At 37.2% G+C, this 19,477-nt stretch overlaps 1 protein-coding gene across 1 annotated transcript in view; it reads left to right on the top strand.

Moving 5' to 3' along the window:
* The window catches only part of STT3B (STT3 oligosaccharyltransferase complex catalytic subunit B), a 51,487-nt gene that overhangs the window by 5,720 nt on the left and 26,290 nt on the right, over positions 1-19,477 (top strand). The window contains exons 2-3 of the mRNA XM_068206119.1: positions 16,879-16,987; positions 18,763-19,050. Of these exons, the coding sequence (XP_068062220.1) occupies positions 16,879-16,987; positions 18,763-19,050 (397 nt within the window). The remainder of the gene's footprint in view (positions 1-16,878; positions 16,988-18,762; positions 19,051-19,477) is intronic.

The raw sequence follows: 19,477 nt of genomic DNA, 5'->3' as shown, positions 1-19,477 counted from the left end.
ACAGTCCTGTTCAAGTGAAGTACATAAATGTGGATCTATTTAGGAAACATTTCTCACAGACTTTAGGGTTTTTCCCCAAAACAATTCCTTTTGTTTATAATCTTAGACAACTTCCAGACCTCAGGAAAGAATTTGATTCCAATTTAGTTTGAATATAATCACTTTGAATTAATTTTGAGATGTTGCAAATTTCATGAGATTCATATTAAAAACTTACTACATGTTCTTCATTCACAAGTGTTTTGGTTCTGTGAAGTGGGAAGTACCCTATTTCTATTTTATTGAAATATAGTTTTTAATATTATATTTACTGTTAACATTTGAATGGTTTTTTATACTCTAGTAATATTAATAATTTTAACAGAATTTCAGGTAACTCAAACTCAAATATTTTCGCATAGAGTCCCGGTCTGATCAGTGGGGCCTGTGTGCTCATGAAAGGAGAGATTAGAGATTTTTATGTGAGAATAGTCTTCCAGGCTTCACCACCACATCACCACCTACCCTTTAATGAGGAGGATCCAAATCAGGCATCTCTTTGATCACTTCTATTGCAGTATGACATGGATTGAGAAACTCTGTTAGCCCGAGTTAGCCTGGCTTTTGGGGTTTCTCAATTGTAAGGTATTGTTGACCTACTTGGAGGAAGCTGTTTTGAAGCTTTTTTGAAAAGTAAATTTTTCTGTAAGGTTGATGCGGTGGTAAAGTCAAGATGATGTGTACTTGACTGTACTAGACCTCTCTACCGCTTGTGAAATTGCAAAATAGGCAAATATTAGAAATGCAGTGGAAGGAGGATAATTTGGTAAAAGAACATTGAACAGAGTTGAAGGCATAGCAGAAACTGCTTTGTGAGTGGGGAGACCTCAGGCTAGATTTGTTCAGTTGGAGTGATGCAGCTGAAAAACGGTTCACCGTGTGGCCTCATAAAATAGCAGTCATGCAAGAATCAAATCCTTGCTCTGTATCTACTATTGTCTACTACCATCTCTACTTAGCACATAGTGCTTCTTTCCTCACTTGCACTACTTGTAATTGGGGTGAACACCTCATCAGATTTCATGTGGGTGCAGTAATGGGGTTATGCATGATAGGTAGGAGGGGCAGTGTTCATAAAACACGTGCAGAGTATGGTTGAGTACAGACACTCCCTACAGACTTCTTGTAGAAAACATATGAGGTGAGATAAAATGCTTGCAAAGTGTTGACCCGTTTATTGATTTATGGATAGCGGAATGAAACATGAAAAAGAAAACATATCCAAATGTTTTATGTAGGCTGGGTCAACTGAACCATCAAGTTTAGCGTTTAATGCCATGATTTTTTTTTATGGTCTTAAGCAAACATTCACAAACACTTGACTAACTAGAGCAAATGCTGTGATTAAAATCCTTGAATGGACTTTTTCTTGACAGATATCCTACTACTTGAACAGCTTAATATGTTCAGTTTTTAAAACAGAAATTTGATTTGATTACGTAGGGTTAGAGTGGTTTATAAAGGTTAGCTTTACTTCCTATCATAACTCTCTCTAATAGTCTCTAGTTTTGGCAGCCTGTAATCCTAATACTCATGTTTTTCAATGTCTCATATTGAACTGATTTGGGAAGGGGAGAATCAAAATTATGGCCAGTATAGTTAGCAAGAAAATTCAAAATCCTGTAGGAACTAATAGGTTTTAAAAGGATTGAGCAAGTTTAGGGAGGTGTCTTTGTTGTTCTGTAAGAATCTCGTCTAATTTAGTTGGGTTCTTTTCCATTTAATGTCTAACTGTGCATGTGTTGCAGAGTTTCCTCCTGAATTTTTAAAAATTCCATTCTTGAAAGTCCTTTGAGGTACATTTGTACTGACATTTATGGCTATTCCTGAGGACTTCTTTCTACTTAGGAAAGCTATTAAAGCTGCTACTTTTGGGGCCTGTGGAGCCTGCACCCTGTAGCAGGATGTGTGACAATGTTTTTTTATTATTATTATTAACTCCTTTAGAAAAACGTCTTGGAGCTATCAGTCTTACTACTTGCTTGGAGAGCAAAGTGAACATCGGACATGTATTGCTGTAGCCTTTTTATAGTATGTCCAGCGCATAGACTTCATTTCCGGCCCCACAGCTGAGCAGAGTTTGTGGTCTTCATCTGAGCTGTTGCTGGGAGTCAAACTGAGGTGTTTATAATGTGGGTAGCTGCTAGGTCTGGGCTGGATAGGTACCATGAAATTGACCCTAATGCTGCACCACACTTTACATAAGTTGAAGCAGCCTGGGGAATGAATTTAAGGATATAGATACGAACAAAATAGATCAGCTTCTGTATTTCCCAACTTACTGCTGCTTTCCCAGGGTAGAAGCTCCTTTGGCATTTTAGAGAATTAAATACTTGCTGTACTTCAAAAGTTCTTGCTATTATGTGAGGCAATATTCTTGTGCTTTAGAAAAAGAAATGGTCTGATTTAAACCAGGAATAACTGAGTATTTGTACGAGTGCTTTAAGAGCAGGAAATGGTATTTAAAATGTCTGTCTGCTGTGGGGGACCCAAGCCCAGTATGAAGGGTTACTTTTTTAGAGCCCATCTAACATAAATAACTATAAATGATAATTTCTTCCAGGTATTACAATGCTTATCATGTAATTTGCTGCGACAGTCAAATTATGGGTTATGTTAGTTTGTTAGGTAAAAGAGCATGTTCAAGTTCTCTTCAGCTGATAATCCATGAGGAATTGCAAAACACCTTTTCAAAACTTCCCTCACTTAAACAAACAAATTCCTTGGGAAACTACGTTGCAGTGGGGGGTGGGAGTTTGGCTTGATTATTGATTTTAGATGGTTTTCTTAGTGGGATAACTATTTTCTTCCAGACTGTTTTACGAAGTATTATTTATATTTATTTAAAATAGTGGCTCACTGTACGGATGGGCACTCTGTATCCTACTGGTTTAATATGGATTTTGCAGAAGGGATTTAATATGGATTTTGCAGAAGGAAGGAAAATGTAATTATGTAATTTTAAAATGTTCTAGGGTATGTGACTACATTTTTTCAGTTCTTTGCTTTATTTTTTCAGTCTCTGTATTCTCTTTTTTGCAATTATTATGCTATAAATGATACCCAACTTCTTTAAATTCAAGAAGTGTGATTTTATTTATTTTTATTCCTATATTCACAATAGATTGATATGTTAAGAAAGTGTAGGCATGGAAAGTACCTCTTCGAGGATGTAGCTGATTGAGAGGAACACATTTAATAGAATAAATGTGTGCTAGAACCAGAGGATTCGAAAATAGAGTGATGCAGAAGCAAAACATAACAAAACAAGCTTTCCTGTCCTGAGTACTTACCCAACTTTACATCTATGTATCTATCTATACATATATATATATATATATATATATATATATATAAATATATATATATACATACACACAGTCTATTGCATACGTTGAATGTGCTAACTCCTTGTTCTAAACTTAGCCCAAGCAGCATTTGGAAGTTCACTTAAATGATTTAGAATTTCATAAATATTTTTGAAACATTTATCTTGAAAAAGGTGATTTCATCATCATGATTGAAATATTTGATTATTTGGGTATTAAAGGTCCTTAAAACATTTTTAATTCTTTCTCTGGTAATAGATAAAATGCCTTAAAGTTGCGATTCTTCTAATTTAGAAAATCAGTGAAACAAAATTGGAGCTTTGGCATTGTATCAATGTTAACAATGACAGTAAATGGATGTCTCTTCTACTCAGTATTGCAGAATGAAAGTCATGAAAGCCAGTGTAGTGTTTGAGTTTTCCAAGGAGCTGTGTAATGCTCCTGTGTTTCAACTTTTATCTTACTCAGGTGACTAGAATGATTCGTCTATTGTCAGATGGCTGAAGTAACAGTTGAAAAGCTATTGCATGTATCTCACAATTAATTTTACTCTGTAACAGTTTTAATCTTTCATTTGCCAAATAGAAAATGGATCTTGACACTGGAGAGACTATCTTAAACATTAGCAACAGTATCTTAATTTGTGATGTCTCAGGTCAGCTAGTAATGACAACTGTAATTATTGTCCTATGGCTAAATGGGAGCCAAGGAATTTTTAGTGTTTTAATTTTGTATTCCACCTTTACTTCACCAACATTAGCCCCAGCCTCCCACAATAAAGCCCAGTTTTTGCTAGGCATAAGCTTGTATGATAATATTTTGTGTGAAATGTGTCATGCTTGTAATTGTTCCATCACTGAATTTTATTTTCTGGCTTTTGCTTTTATAAGTCAGCTTCACGGTTCTTTTTTCTTTATGCTTCCATTGCACTCTGGTTTCAACAAAACATTCTTAGCTATGCACATCATGGTTTTGCTTTGTGATGAGTGTGTTCCACACGGTGCCATCTGCTGTCTTCTTTCAGGGCTACCTTCAAGAAGAAAATTCACAGAACAGCGCATTTGTGGAGAGAGAGTTGAGAGGGCATATGGTCTGGTGGGGATTGAAGCATGAAAGGTCCTGGGACAGACCAGCTTAATTCATGTTTGGAGAGCAAGGAGAGAGAAGATTTAGGATTAAGTGACCTAAGAACTGTCCCTTGAGAACTTACGCCAGGTCCTTCCCAACAACTCTCACATACCCCTGCAGTACACGATTTTTCAACCCCACCTGAACTGAAACTGAACCTCTTGCTTTAGCCTCCTCCTTTCCCCATTTTCATGGGCAGCCACATATTCATTTTATGTCAGTGGGGCAGTGGCAAAAGGATGTGCTTTGATTTAATAAAATGGCTTTAGAAATGAAACTCATCCTTTTAATGTTCTACGACAGAAGGGCTGTAGCTACCAAACCAGATATTCCAATGTAGCTGGCTGGTCAAAGAGGTGGTTTGCTTTTGAAAGGGCATGTTCCTGGACATAGGATAGAGGAGGCAATGGTGGGTATAGTCTCTGACTATTTCTGTACTAACATTTGTGACAGCTTCAAAGCATATGTGTGTAATAGCAAGCCTAGCTCATGGTTAAAGTGTTCCCCCACCTTCACATTTTAAGGTCATTTCTAAGCATTCATAGGATTTTACTAAAATTATGGAGAAGCACAATAGTTCAATATCTACGGTGGAGTAAGACTGAGCAATACTGGAAGTTTTATCACATAATGAGAAAATAAACATGTAACTTCAATTTCACATTGTACATGACAGGAATTTAATATTAATTGTAAATACTATCTTAAATGCTGAGCACTGCTGTCATCACAGTACACTTAATCTTTAGCATTTCTGTGAGAATACCTAAAAAGCAATTTTGTTATTACACTTGTGTTTCTTGTGCATAGTCTTTAAAGAAACACTGGTAACCATTAAGTACAATTCTTAACAGGTTGCATTAAATTCAGCGAAAACTTCGGGTTTCTTTGTAATTCAGACATACTTGAAGCAGTATGAAAGATATAAAATAGGAGTAGTTCATAACTCATTTTGAATTCGGCTTGCAAAATATGCATTCAGATACTTTCAGTGTCTGATTTATTAGAAAGATGAACTCCACTCTGTATTATGAGGAAGGATGAAGGCCACTTTCAGTTTTCAGCTACTTTCCTGGTCTTTGTTTATTTTATTGGTGACATCCTATTCCCACACTAATTTGCTCCAGTGTGAGAATATACAGTCACTTTGCAAGCATCTGGAACTCTTTATGCCCTTAGCTAGGGACCATCATCCCTTCTGTTGGACTGTATTAATAGATGTGGATACTTTTAACCTGCTTCAGAATAAATTCAGTTAAAATAGTTGAGGTCATAGAATCATTTAGGCTGAAAAAGACCTCTTTGAGCAATAGGTCCAACCATTAACCCAGCCACTAGCATGTCCCACCTCTTTTAAACACTTCAAGGGTTGGTGAGACAACCACTTCCTGAGCAGCCTGTTCCAATGCTTAACAACCCTTTCAGTGAAGAATTTTTTCCAAATACCTAATCTAAATCTCCTCTGGCTCAACTTGACGCTTCTTCTTGTCATCCTACTTGTTACCTGGGAGAAGAGGCTGACCCCCACCTGGCTACAACCTCTTTTCAGGTGGTTGTGGAGAGTGTAAGGTTCTCCATAAGCCTCTTTTTCTCCAGGCTGAACAAACCCAGCTCTTTCAGCTGATCCTCATAGGACTTGTGCTCCAGGCCCTTCACCAGCTTCACTGCCCTTCTCTGGACTTGCTTCAGCACGTCAGTGTTCTTTTTTTGTCCCAAAACTGAATCCAGACAGTGTGGCCTGACCAGTGCTGAGCACAGGGGGACAGTCACTGTCCTGGTCCTGCTGGCCACACTACTGATGATACAGGCCAGGATACCATTGGCCTTCTTGGCCACCTGGGCACAGACTGGCTCACGTTAGCTGCTGTTGAACCAGGCCCTTTTCTGCCATTCAGCTTTCCAGCCACTCTTCTCCAAGCCTTCAGTGTTCAGTGGGGTTGTTGTGATCCGTGTACAGGACCCAGCACTTCACCTTGTTGAACCTCATAGAAGTGGCCTTGGCCCATCATTCCAGCCTGTTCAGATCCCTCTGCAGAGCCTTCCTGCCATGCAGCAGATCAACACTCCCACCCAACATATGCAAACTGACTGAGGGTGCACTCAATCCCTCATCCAGATAATTGATAAAGAAATTAAACTGGCCTGGCCCCAGCACTGATCCCTGGGGAACACTATTTGTGAGCAGCTGCCAGCTGGATGCACCTCCATTCACTACCACTCTTCGGGCTTGGCCATACAGACAGTTGTTTTCCTAGCAAAGAGTGTCCAAGCCATGAGCAGCCAATTTCTCCAGAATGCTGTGGGAATGGTGTCAAAGGCTGCAGTAATGTCTAGATAAACAACATCCACAGACTTTCCGTCATCCCCTAAGTGTCACCTTGTCATAGGAGGAGATCAGGTTGGTCAAGAGGTACCTGCCCCTCATAAACCCATCCTGACTGGGCCTGATGCCCTGGTTGTCCTGTATGTGCTGCAGGATTGTGCTCAAGATTATCTACTCCATAACTTTCCCTGGCACCAAGGTGAGGTTGACAGGCCCAGAGTTTCCTGGATCTTCCTTCACACCCTTCTTGTAGGTGGACATCAAGTTTGCTGGCTTTGGTCTACCAGGATCTCTCTGGTTAGTCAGGACTGCTGGGAAATGATTGAAAATAGCTTAGTGAACACTTCTGCCAGCTCCCTCAGTACCTTTGGGTGGATCCCATGCAGCTTCATGTGTGTTTGTTTGGTGCAGTAGGTTGCTGACCATTTCCTCTTGGAGTATGGGGGCTTCATTCTGCTGCTCATCCCAGTCTTCTAGCTCAGGGAGCATGGTACTCAAACAACAGCTGGTCTTACTGTAAAAGACAGAAGCAAAGAAGCATTAGGTAGTTCATCCTTTGTCACTATTTCCTTCCACATCCAAAAAAGCCTGGAGGTTCTCCTTAGCCCTCCCTTTGTTGCTGGTGTATTTATGGAAATATTTTTTGTTGTCTTTTATGGCGTCTTTAGAGTGGTTTGCTTTTTAGCTGTGATTCAGGCTAATTTGTCCGATTTGCAGATAGAAGTGGATTAGGAGCGCTTCTGCACTCCTTCTAGCTAGCAAAGGTTAGTTGAAGGATAACTGCCACAGTTAAATTTGCATGTGTAATTTAGTACAAGGCATCCTAGAGTTGGGAATACTTTTTATTTTCCCTTACGCCTTTCCATTTTGGGCTATATTCATGCTTTTTTTTCAGCCTAATTTGTTTAGGGCATAATTAGATCTGTCTCTAGGTTTTTGTAAACCCTGTGTGTATTGTTTGGTTTGTTCTACAGGTAGTTCTATCTATACACATACATACCCACAGGTGAAAATTGTCTGATTGGTTCTACAGTCCTTGGGAATGCAATGTTTGTGTCTATTTATGCCAGGTTTCTGAAGGGTTAAGCAGAATTTGAGCAGACATACTCAAGTTAGATAGAATTAGGTCTTTAACCTGGTGTTAATCACAGGACAGAAATTCTTCAAGTTACACTGTGTCTTTTCTTCTCTGATGATGCTTTGTATTATCCACTCTGAAACAATTTTTATTTTTTCAGTAGTTATTGTACTAAAAAGTCAGTAAGTCAATACGGCAACAGATGGAGTTCAACAGGTGCACTATGAGAGATCCAGATTCTTGGACTAAACGTGATCTTCCTACAGAGAGACCAGTGGAAAGAAAGTATAGTCACAGAACTCGGGCAAGGTAGACCGGCCTAGATGCAGGAGGAAGAACAGCAGATGCATTAAGAAATGTACTAAAGAGCAAATATGTAAGGAGTTTTTGATGAAAAGCTACCTTATTTTGACTTGCTAAACTGACTTAGATGTGCAGCCACAACACTGTAGATGCTTTTAATTCCTGTGAGCTAAATAACCTTATGTTGCCATAATTTGTACAGAGTGATTTGATGTCTGAATCTGGCTGGATTTACCCTTTGTCATGTTACAAAGAAGCTCAAGTGACAGACTCTTGCCTTTTGAGGGTTGCACAAAATAATTTCTGCTAAAGCTCTTCTACAGTGCTATAACTGTTTAAATGTTCTGCCAGAAATAAGATTGTCACTGCTTAAATATCATCTGTGATGTGAGGGATCTGGAGCCTTTTAAGGGTCCTGTTTACTTTTTACCATGTATTGTATTTCACAGGGTAGAAACAGTCTGCCAGGCCATCTTGCATCCAGATTGATTTCTTAAATTTCACTTAATGGGAAGTGAAGTTGGTTCAAATGTATTTTGGGTGTAGCTGGTACTTTCTTGATTGCCACAGCGTTGTAGGATATAGGTGACTTACGTAATAGATATGAAGACTGAGCCATGTGCTTCCAAGAAGTTAAAAAATAATTAAAATACCTGCAAGGAACAGTAAATTTCCTTTTTTGTACTCTGTATTTCAGACTATTACAAAAGTTATTATTTGCTTCTGCACACATACTAGATCTTGCTACAAGATAGCAGGTATTTTTGGGATCAATTTAATAGGAGTCCAGTGTAGTTATTTAGGTGTTACAGGTTGCTTTTCTATACTAGGAGATGGTGAAAAAAGTGGCTTGGAGCTAGCTGTCTTCTGTTCCCTGTTACTTCTTATGAAGCAGTCATGTTCACCTCACTAATTTTTAATACCAGATTTTTCACAGAAAGGATATTTTGCTCTTAAAATATATTGTTCAGCTAATAGCCTTTTAATTCCTTCCTGCCAAGCAGATCCTCATGTATCAGCCTTTAACTTAGAAGACCTTGGAGTTAAGCTGTCTCCATCATGTTTAAAACAGGTACAGCACAAATTTGATCTGGAAAAACACCTTCTTGAACATATTCTTGAATTTGGTGCAAAGCCTTCACAGTTGAAGTATACAAGGCTTATTGTGCCACAGAGTAGCCCAAGAGCATTCAAAAAGAAATAAACATAGCACTATAGAGTTTTTTGAGTGGTAGTTAATACTGTATTGAGGAGAGAATTGATGCCTCTCAAGAAGCTGATGCTATCAGAAGGTACAGAACCAACATTGTCATCAATTTGGATGCCAGTTGTAGTGTGGTATCTGGGGTAAAGTGTATGGCTATCCATAAAAAAGAAAACAAGCATTCCATTTTTGCCTGTAAAAATTTCAGATTATTCTGTTTCCATCTTGTCTTTGAAACCTCTTGAGAATTTTGACTGTCCCAAGAAAAATATCACCATCACTTTCTTCTTAGGTCTAAAATGTTGTTACATGTTATGAACGGCGGAATTCACTGGCAAAGTATGCCTTTTAATATTGATAAAACCAATGTTTTTCATAATAATTTGCCTTGAGATACGGAATAGTTCAAAAGCAAGACAGAGAAAAAGTAATACAAAACCTAATAGGCATCAGGGGAAGTGTCTGAAGTTGTAGACAGATATACGCCCACTACATGGTGATGGGAAGCATATCGTGGTTTCAGATGGTGGTATATTGTGTGAAAAAATACAAATTGTGATCATGGAGTGCTCTCAAAAGCTCACAGTTTCTTAGCAAAAATACTGGAGGTGCCCTGGGTTCTCTGAAGAAGCTGAGTGACTGTATGCTCCTTGTAGAATTTTTTATCATTAAGCTACTGGCAGCATGCAGTTCCTGATTTTAGCACTTGCTAAGCGTAACATCCTATTGCAGGCAGGGAAAATACCATGCCAAGCAGTGGCAGTAGGAAGGCTGTAATCCTTCTTAAACACATTGGGGACATTCTGATATTCTTAATGGCAATTCTTAATGGTTATTCTATAAACATTCTGGTATTCTTCAGGATTTCCATTGAGCTTAGTTGAATGTTGGGCCTGAAAAAATGTGTGCCGTGCTGATTGTGTCATCCACCTTTTTTTCTGAGTTGGCTTTCTACTGGTTTACCTTCAGGGATTATTCTAAAGATATTACAAAAAGGAGGAGTTTTGTTTCTCAGCTGGATTCCAGGGACAGAAATTTCTTCCACGTTTGACTCAAAATTTCCATCATTTTTGAAGTTAGGTGGCCACATCACTGCAGAACTTCCTGTTATTTTGTTACATTATCATTCTTACTAAGCTGAGTATAACAAGGGAGCCTTTGCCACATTTTTCTGAGTGGGTGAAATAAGAAATCAGAAGCAGGTCCATGACCAACTTTAAACCTGAGGAAACTCAGAATGGCAGTACTGCTGCCAATTCTTTTTTCTAAGGTTTGTGATTGACAGGCAGCTTGAAGGACATGTATTTCTCTTTTTAAATGGCCTTACTTGCACAAAACCCCGACAGAGCACTTGAGCCTCTCTAAGTGTAGGGCAGTCTCAGTACCCATCACAAATATTTGATATTATCTCAGAATGCTAAGAGTAATTACATATCCAGATATTTTGATATTAAAATGTAAAGACTAAGCAATCAAAAATCACATATTTAACCCCCTAAAACCATCAGAATTAGGATGATATTAAACTCTGCATCAGTCAAAGCTTTTATTTTTTTCTTTCTAGTGGACTTGTCTTAATAATCATCTTTCAATCAAGTTTACCATGAACTGGGCAAATCTGTCCTGTGTCCCTTGTGAAAGATGGGGTAGAGTTTGTGTGCTCATGACTCCCTGGGTGATTGTTGTCCGGTGAGGTACAGAAGCTTGAGTGTGCAAAGTGGTAACAGTTTCCCCATAAAGCCATGGTAGGTGTCTATCCAAAGAAATTCCAGGAAAAAAAAATTGTGGTCACATAAAGACTTAAAATATCTATCTATATATATCTATATATATATTGATATATATATATATATATAGTGTACTAATTAATTATGTAGTGTATGTATTAGACTTAGGACCTAATAAAACCATTCCACTGATGTGAATATATGTTAAAAAGAAAGGAATATGAGATTTTTCTGAAATAAAATTGCCTGGTGGTTCTTCCATTTTGCAGAGTTGTCAGTTTTGGCTCAGGTAAACAGAGGACCACCCTGTGTCTCGGGGGTTCTTACACATGAGAGAGGTAGAACTTGGTGTATGTTTTCTTCACTCTTATTGTCAGGTCAAACACCTTAGGTTTGGGTTGTGGGCACTAGAAAAGACTCTTTACATGTCATAAGTACTTTTTCCTCTAGGTATTGCTGCTCCAAAGTTCTAATCTTGATTATTTGAAAATAGCTTAAATGTCCACACATACTTACCAAGGTTATAAATGCAACACAAATAAAAATTTTCCTGATGAGAAAGACTTCCTTAGTGCCTAGAATTCATTATGTGATTGATTGGTGCCTACACTTTCATTTTAAAAACCAGAACTCAGTGTGTTAATTGCTCATTTGCAGATACAGAGCTCAGAATGAAACTTGCAGGATCTTGTAGTATAGTCTGTGGGCAAGCAGGTGTTTTAAAATTTAATTTGGAATACTGTGTATATGTTTCTTTGTTTCAATTGAAGTTACTGAAGTTTCTCATTAGATTTTCCATAAAGATTGCTGAATGTATTCTTCCTTTGGATGCAAAGAATATGTCGGATATGGAGTCAATCTGCAACTATCTTTTTCAAGAATCTACACTTGCCATCTCTAATTAGATTCTGTATGGCCAAATTGATTCTGTAATCTACATTTGCATTAAAAACTGACTCCTAGAATTACTCCTATAGCTTGCAATGTTCACAGTTTGCATCTTGTCATTTTTCTGAGTTTGCAGATGTGAAAATTTTGTGCATCTGCAGCTGAAGACTTTTAAAGCACAGAAGCCTTTATAATTGAAGGCTTAGAAAATTTTCAACAGATTCTGCTTGTAAGGAGATTACATATTCTCATATGGCTGTAAAATGCTGGATAAAAAGTCTAGATGATGGGGCAATAATAGCATGAAATTGATTGGGGTTTAGACAGTCACCATTCCCACAAGAAGAAACACACTGATCTTGCACTCTCTTGGAATCAAGAGGTCAAATGAATTCCATTGCTGTCAGTGTAATTTGCCTTAAGTGTTGTTAAGATGTGGATGAAGTAACTTCACTGCCATACTCGTGCTATTATTTTCTATATGTTCTTATTTCTCAGTAGGCTGAATTTTATTTTAATACCCACCTTAAATAGTACATTGTCAAGGAAATACTAAACCTAGGAACGTCAAAGACGTCTCTTTATAAATATAGCAGTAATTGTTGCTGTGAAGTGCTGGAGAATTCTGTAGCTCCTGGATAAAGAGTGATTGCTGTGACTAGCATTAAGTAATTATCCTACAATATTGCCTTGTGTCATCAAAAAGGCAGTTCATAGCAAGGAATAAAAATCAAACCTAAGCATGAACAGATAGTTAAGATTATGTATTAACGGTGCATAATATATACGTGAAAACTTCACAGGCTTTGCTTTGCAAGTTGCCTAATTAAGCTTTCTAAATTAATGTTGCTACTAAAAAAAAAGATTATGCCTCTGTTTCAGTTATTTTGCAGTTGCTGCTTATACTGTGTTCTGTGTTAAAATATATCAAATGAGAACCGTATTTTTAAACCTACCTCCAGTTATCTACTGAACCAACTGTAATGTAGGTATCTCCAACAGTGCCATGAAATTAATGGTACCCTAAACAGAGCAATTAGGTGATCATTAGAGCATCCCCCAAAGGTTCAAACTACAATACCAGCCTAGTTGGGTGGTTGGGACTTTGAATTCTGAAATGTACAAAGACTTAAGATTGTTTATTCCTTTAAAGCTTAGCTTGGAGGAGGAAATAGTTCAAATTACAAACATGACAGAAAGACGCAAGGAGAACAGCACAGCATCACTTTTCCTCCTAGAATGTCAACTGAAATAAGTCAGTCCTTCCTGGCCCTTAGCTGAATTTTAGCAAGTGTGTATCTTCACAGCATGGACTGAGAACTTGAATATTTAACTCAGGTTTTCTAGCTAGGTATTTAATGTGTTTCACATAATTTTCTTCTTTATTCTTCTCAGGTCTGTTTCAAATCAACTTGCCTCAAGGGGGTGAGGGAGGATGAGAGGGAATCCTGGGAAATGGGTAATCTGTTTCCATACCTCAAGATCAGATGGATGTGAGGGTTGAGGGTGGCAGAAAAGGGATCCTGTCCTTCGCTCTGGTTCTGTCACATCGTGCTGCATGCTGTTTAGTAAGTGCAACAGCAGTGTACTTCAGTTCTAGTGTCTCCTTGGATAAGATGGAGTAGGTCAGAAGGAGGGCTAGATAAAAACCCTGAATACCACCTCTTCTTGCTGCTGCTGCAAGTGGAAGAACCGGGGCAGGCAGTGACCCCCACACCTGACATGCAACCCCTACCCAGCGCTGGCTGTTCTTGCCTCCATTCTGATTCCTTCCTCAGCTGCAGCCCCTGAATCTCCCAGATGCAGGTGTAGGCAAAGGTGGCAGTTTTTCTAATATTTTCCATGACTGTTTTACACCCCTATGAAACCTATAGATAGTTGGAGGTACTGTGATAGCATTGCAGTAGAAATACAATACCACTGTGCTGCATTTTAAGCACGGTTTGAAAAGTACCGGGATAGTAAGGAGGTGTGACTGGTTTGTGATGCTTGCTGTTTGTTAGCAGCGCTCTTCATTCTAGCTTAAAGGGAAACAGTTTCACAAGGTTCAGGCTTGTCCCTAAAAAAGTGCTGTGAAGGACTAAGTGATATCAGAGCCTAATACTGGCATCATTATATGACTGCCATACTAGACTTTTGTCTGGTGCACAGCCCATTGCTGCCAGTTTGTCCATGCCTGAAGCTGGCTTTGATATGCAACATCACAGCAACCTTTTCCTGATGAGTGCATATGTTTATGTTGACATTTTAACTTATTTTTGTTCGCAGGTAGCTTAGTGGGAGGTGAAGTGGGCACTTGTTATTTTTTTAAGTCAAAGTGAGGTGCTGAATTAAGTTTCTAAATACTTTTTTAGATTTTGTGTCTAGAAAGTTGCTTCTTGTTCTCACAGATCTTCTCACAATGCACTATAGTACTGCCTGGAATTTCTGCTGCAAAGACATGCCCAACTGTCCCTGCATGCTTTGATTTGTGGCAAAAGAATCACTTTTTTGAAAGAAGGACTAATAGATTTGTGTCTGTCTAAGAGTATATTAGGAGGGAAGATTAAATTCTTACCTCTGAAGAGGTAGAAGTAAAATGCTGTTACATTGCATTTCAATTTTGAGTAGTAATTCATTCTTATTAAGGACTTAATGGGATGCTGCCAGAGCTCAAGACAGTTGTTTGCATCCTTCTGAAGTCAGTTACGAAGCTTTGCTAATTGGAAGCATGAGGAGAATGTCAATATGTATTCTTCTTGTCTATTTTGTTTGTTAACTAATCTTTTGATGCTGTAAAAGTAAACATTAGTCATAGTTTTGTAGCCTCTGTGAGTTTGAGTCATGATTTAAAAATTCAAAAGTAATTCGTGTTAGTAAACATCTTCCTTGTTCCCTTTCTGAAGTTCTAGGATAACAATATTCAGTGGGTTTTCAGTGTTTTCAGTCCTGTCTGTAGCTGGATGGATTCTGTGTGTCCTGTGCAATATGAAGCTCCTGATTTGTTACCATACTGTAGGCACTTGGCACTAAAATTAACATCAGACCTTGCTATCCTAAGATAAGAGGCTAATTTTACAGGTACAGCATTTCAGAAATCACGTTAGGGTTGACAGTTCAGAACTGGAGAATTAATTAATATTTAGAAATCTAGTCAAATGGGAATAGTTGTAGGCTTATTAGAAACCAATGTCACATTGCTGTTTGAATCAAAGATTTCTAGGTCAGAATGACTGATGTTCATGTGAATTTTCTTATATAAACATGACTAATGACTTCTGAAAGTCCACAGTTTTATCAGTTAATGTATCCCATATAAATGCTTACTTAACAGATGTAAGAGAGTCTTCCTGAAAGTACTTCACTCTGTTATTTACTTATTTTTAATGTCATTTGACTGATGCTGTGATAATTCAGACACTTGAAACATGCAAATTTGCTGACATCTGAACCTGAATTTCAGTTATTTTTGTTCTTCCACTGTCTAGATGGAGAATCTGCTCATGACCTCAATGTGGCTTTATTTCAGATACTACTTGTATTGATTAAACAATTAGGAACTTGATGGGGTTTGCAGTCTTAAATGACCTTAGCTTTATTCTGTGAAAATTAATTGGTTCAAAGTAAACCAGTGATATTTTGGGAATCCTAGATATGCAAAAGAATTTTATTTAGTTTTAAATTTTTGTCAGAAGGGATGCATATTTCTGATATAAGGGGATTCTTCCATAAAATAGATAAAAAGAAAAACACACACAGTCTTTTCTAGGCTTGAATTCTAGCAGTGTCTTTGGAAGTCTTTTGTGGTGGTTTGCCCATCTAACCTTTTGTCTGTTGTAGTATTCCATTTAGTCACCTGAATTTCTACTTAACTAATGACTAAAATCTTTAATACTTCTTTAACTAAGGAATTTCACTGAATTCCTTAACTAAGGAATTGAACTGAAATTCAATTAGAATATCTATTAGAAGGGTTGATATTGTGAATATTGCTTGTTTCAGAAGCTGTGTTCACCCAGGCTTTTCTCTACCTAAACTTTGTCTACAAAGCTTCATATTCTCAATATCTGTAGCCTTTTTAGTTTGGCCTTTGAATGATCATGAAAGAGTTGCTGGTTTAGGATGTCATGCACTGTAGTGCTTCTTGCCACCTGACACCTAATTTCAAGAACTAATGGACATTTTAATAGTTTAAAAGTTTTGTTGTCAGATGTTTGAGATATTTTGTGCCAGGAAGGTTGAAGATAAATGCCTTAATAGCAGTCTGTTAGTGTTTTTTAATGGTTTTTTTACAGTGTGGAAGGCTGAACTGAAGATGTGTATGAGAGACCTTTTGTTGTACAAGAAATTCTCTGCATCAGAGAATGTACAAACTTTGAAGATGAAACTTCATCTACAGAGGTTCTGCATTGTGTAAATTCTTACTGATTGAGAGAAGGCCATTAGTTTGATAGTGAACAAACAGACTGATTCCTGTTGCCTGCTATTGAATGAGTCACTTGGCAATTTTACATGAAATAGGGCAGCAGCACATGTAGCTACCCTGTCTCAGAATGGGAGTCTTGCCTTAACTGCATGTTAATGACTGTATTTGAAAATGAGTAGTTTTAGAAAGGAATAACAAAAATAACCAGAGTGTTTATCAGAGTGAAAGAAAACCTTTTAATGTTTATGCACAAAAACAAACTCACTAAAAACTGTAAACTGGTGTCTGTGATATATGCACTGACTGTAGAAGTGAAGAAAATACAGCGGTTAGTAGCTGAGAACTTAGTAATTTACTTGAAAACTCTGCAGGTTTAGAGAGGACCATTGTAGTTACATAGTAAAAATCAAGTGCTTTATTATCTCATTTATCTTACCCTTCTGTTTCTTTCTAGGTTTAACTATAGATCAACACATCATCTTGCATCTCATGGGTTTTATGAATTTTTAAATTGGTTTGATGAAAGAGCATGGTATCCACTAGGAAGAATAGTAGGTGGAACTGTAAGTATTGCAATAATAAAGTTATTAAAATAAAATCAATTTAATAAGTAAAAAATAATTAAAGGTGACTTTTCAGGAAGTTTTTTGAACTTTCAATATAAATTTGATGTTGACAAAAGGAGAGTCTTAATAAAATACACTTTTAATTGTCAAATTGCTGCAGAGGGAATATTGAGATGATTTTAATTTTTAGCTGCAGAAACATGTAAGTCAACATGCCTTAGTCTTTATCCAATAGCACATTGTGACCAAGAAATACAGAACTTCCTTACTTATGAAATTCTAATAAGTAGCAAATAAGGGTATTATGGCTCCTTCAATTCTAGTATATGAAATCAAAACAGAAAAAAACATTAAAAAAAAAGAAAAAACATTTTTTAAAAATCATTACCTAAATCTCTTAAGGTACAAGTCTTAATCAAATTATGTATGCTGAGTAGACTTCATGTATGTATGGGAAAAAATTAGGATTTCACTGAGAGAAGACCTTGTGAAATTAGATCAGTGTGGCACCTGTACGAAGCATCAGGACTAGTTAAGATTGGTATCAATGCAAGTTACAAGACAGGAAAGGTGTACAAAACGATGTTATCAAATCAGAATGCAAGTTTCATTCATTGGAATAGCTTTAGTAACACTAAGTAATGCAGCCACGTGTTTCTTAATGGGTGAAAGTTCGTGAAAGCTTTTTAATGCTAGTATATACCACTTAAAGGCATTTACAAGTCTTTTGTAGCAGTTAGATCATTATTTATTTTAGTATCTTAGAGATACGGGACACTCTTTATGCAACATGTAAGTGCATGTTTTCTATACCTGTCTTATACCAAATAAAACATCTTAAGAAAAAGAATTGAAATATATGCCGGGGAATGTTCAGTCATCTGTTAATTTAATTTAGTACAATGTCCTGCTTAGTTTTTGAAAGAAACTAAGGTAGGTGAAATATGTATTAACTTTTCTAGGATGTATTGATTTTTCATCAGGATGCTGAAAATGTGGGAATACATCTAGATGTTGATAAATATGGGAGGGTAGAATTCCTATTAAGAATAATCTAAAGTTCTCCAATATTCTATGGTGGATTCAATAGATTTGTGTAAGTCTATGATACCTTTCCTGGAGCACATCTTAATTAAATTTTTACAGGACTTTGTTTTAATCCTTCACATCCAAAGATGTCTACAGATACCTTGCAAAAATGTAGTATTCAATTGACTGACCATCAAATTTTCATCTTTAAAAAATTAAATCTTATTGAAGCACATTTTCTCTCCCCATTGGTACCAAAATGTGAAAGAATAGCATGATATATTTTAAAGGAAAATGGATATAACTGGGAAATTTTGGGTTTCTTCTTGATGTCTTAGGCTTTGGGGGCTTGTTTTTTCATTTCGTTAAAACTGGTAGCTGGCTTGAAATTCTCTTGCAGATTTTGGTTTCTGCTTCCATACCTTAATGACAAATTGTTTTCATTATATGATAAATGTCAAGCGACATGGGATATTAACTGTGTGCTGCTCATTAATTTATGAAGTAGATTATATGTTATTGTTAGCATTTGGATAAAATTAAAAGAACCTAGGGTATTCAGTGGTGTTAAAACATGATTAAAGTAGTACTAAAATAATTCTGGTAGCTTATGCTAATACTCAGTGCTTATATCAGCTTAAAAATTAATGTTTAATTGCAAGTTCTATGTAAACATGCATACCATGACAGTTCTCTGTAATAACCTAGTGTTCTGGTTTGTTTTGGCTTTTATCTCCATGTAGGTATACCCAGGACTGATGGTGACAGCAGGCCTTATACATTGGATTTTAAATATGCTTAATGTGACAGTCCATATAAGAGATGTATGTGTGTTTCTAGCACCAGTCTTTAGCGGCCTTACAGCTATTTCTACTTTCCTGCTCACCAGAGAACTGTGGAACCAGGGAGCAGGGCTTTTAGCTGCCTGTTTTATCGCCATAGTTCCAGGTTACATATCCCGATCAGTAGCAGGATCGTTTGACAATGAAGGCATAGCTATTTTTGCACTGCAGTTCACATACTATTTATGGGTAAGTAATTGCTGAGTCTTTTGCTTTGGAAAGGTTTTTTGGTTCCTCCTCCAACCAAATGACTGATTTTTCTTAGAATCCATTGAATTCTTCATTTTCCTCCCTCATCCCTCTTCCCCTTGGCTCTTGATTAGGCAAGTACTGAGAAGTCACATGAGCTGAACCACTCCATAATCATGCTCTTCAGTTTGCTGTGTAAAAGCACGGTTCCACTGAAGTATGTGTGTCCTGTAGTAGTAATAAAAATGATGACGAGTCTAGAAATTTAGAGCAAACAGAGGGTTGTTTTGTTTTTCGGTTTGGAGGTATTAGTGTTGTGTGCATCAAGCGTTAGCCTCCTTATATAGCTGGTGAAAAGCAGTAGACTCTGAATATGAAGTGCCTTGAATTGTCTTCTGGAAAGACTTTTGTCTGTATGGAGTGTCTG

This window comes from Anomalospiza imberbis, chromosome 1, assembly GCF_031753505.1.
Source record: "Anomalospiza imberbis isolate Cuckoo-Finch-1a 21T00152 chromosome 1, ASM3175350v1, whole genome shotgun sequence".
NCBI lineage: Eukaryota > Metazoa > Chordata > Aves > Passeriformes > Viduidae > Anomalospiza > Anomalospiza imberbis.
Note: the sequence above shows the minus strand (reverse complement) of the source record. Positions and strands in the feature narration are given on the sequence as shown.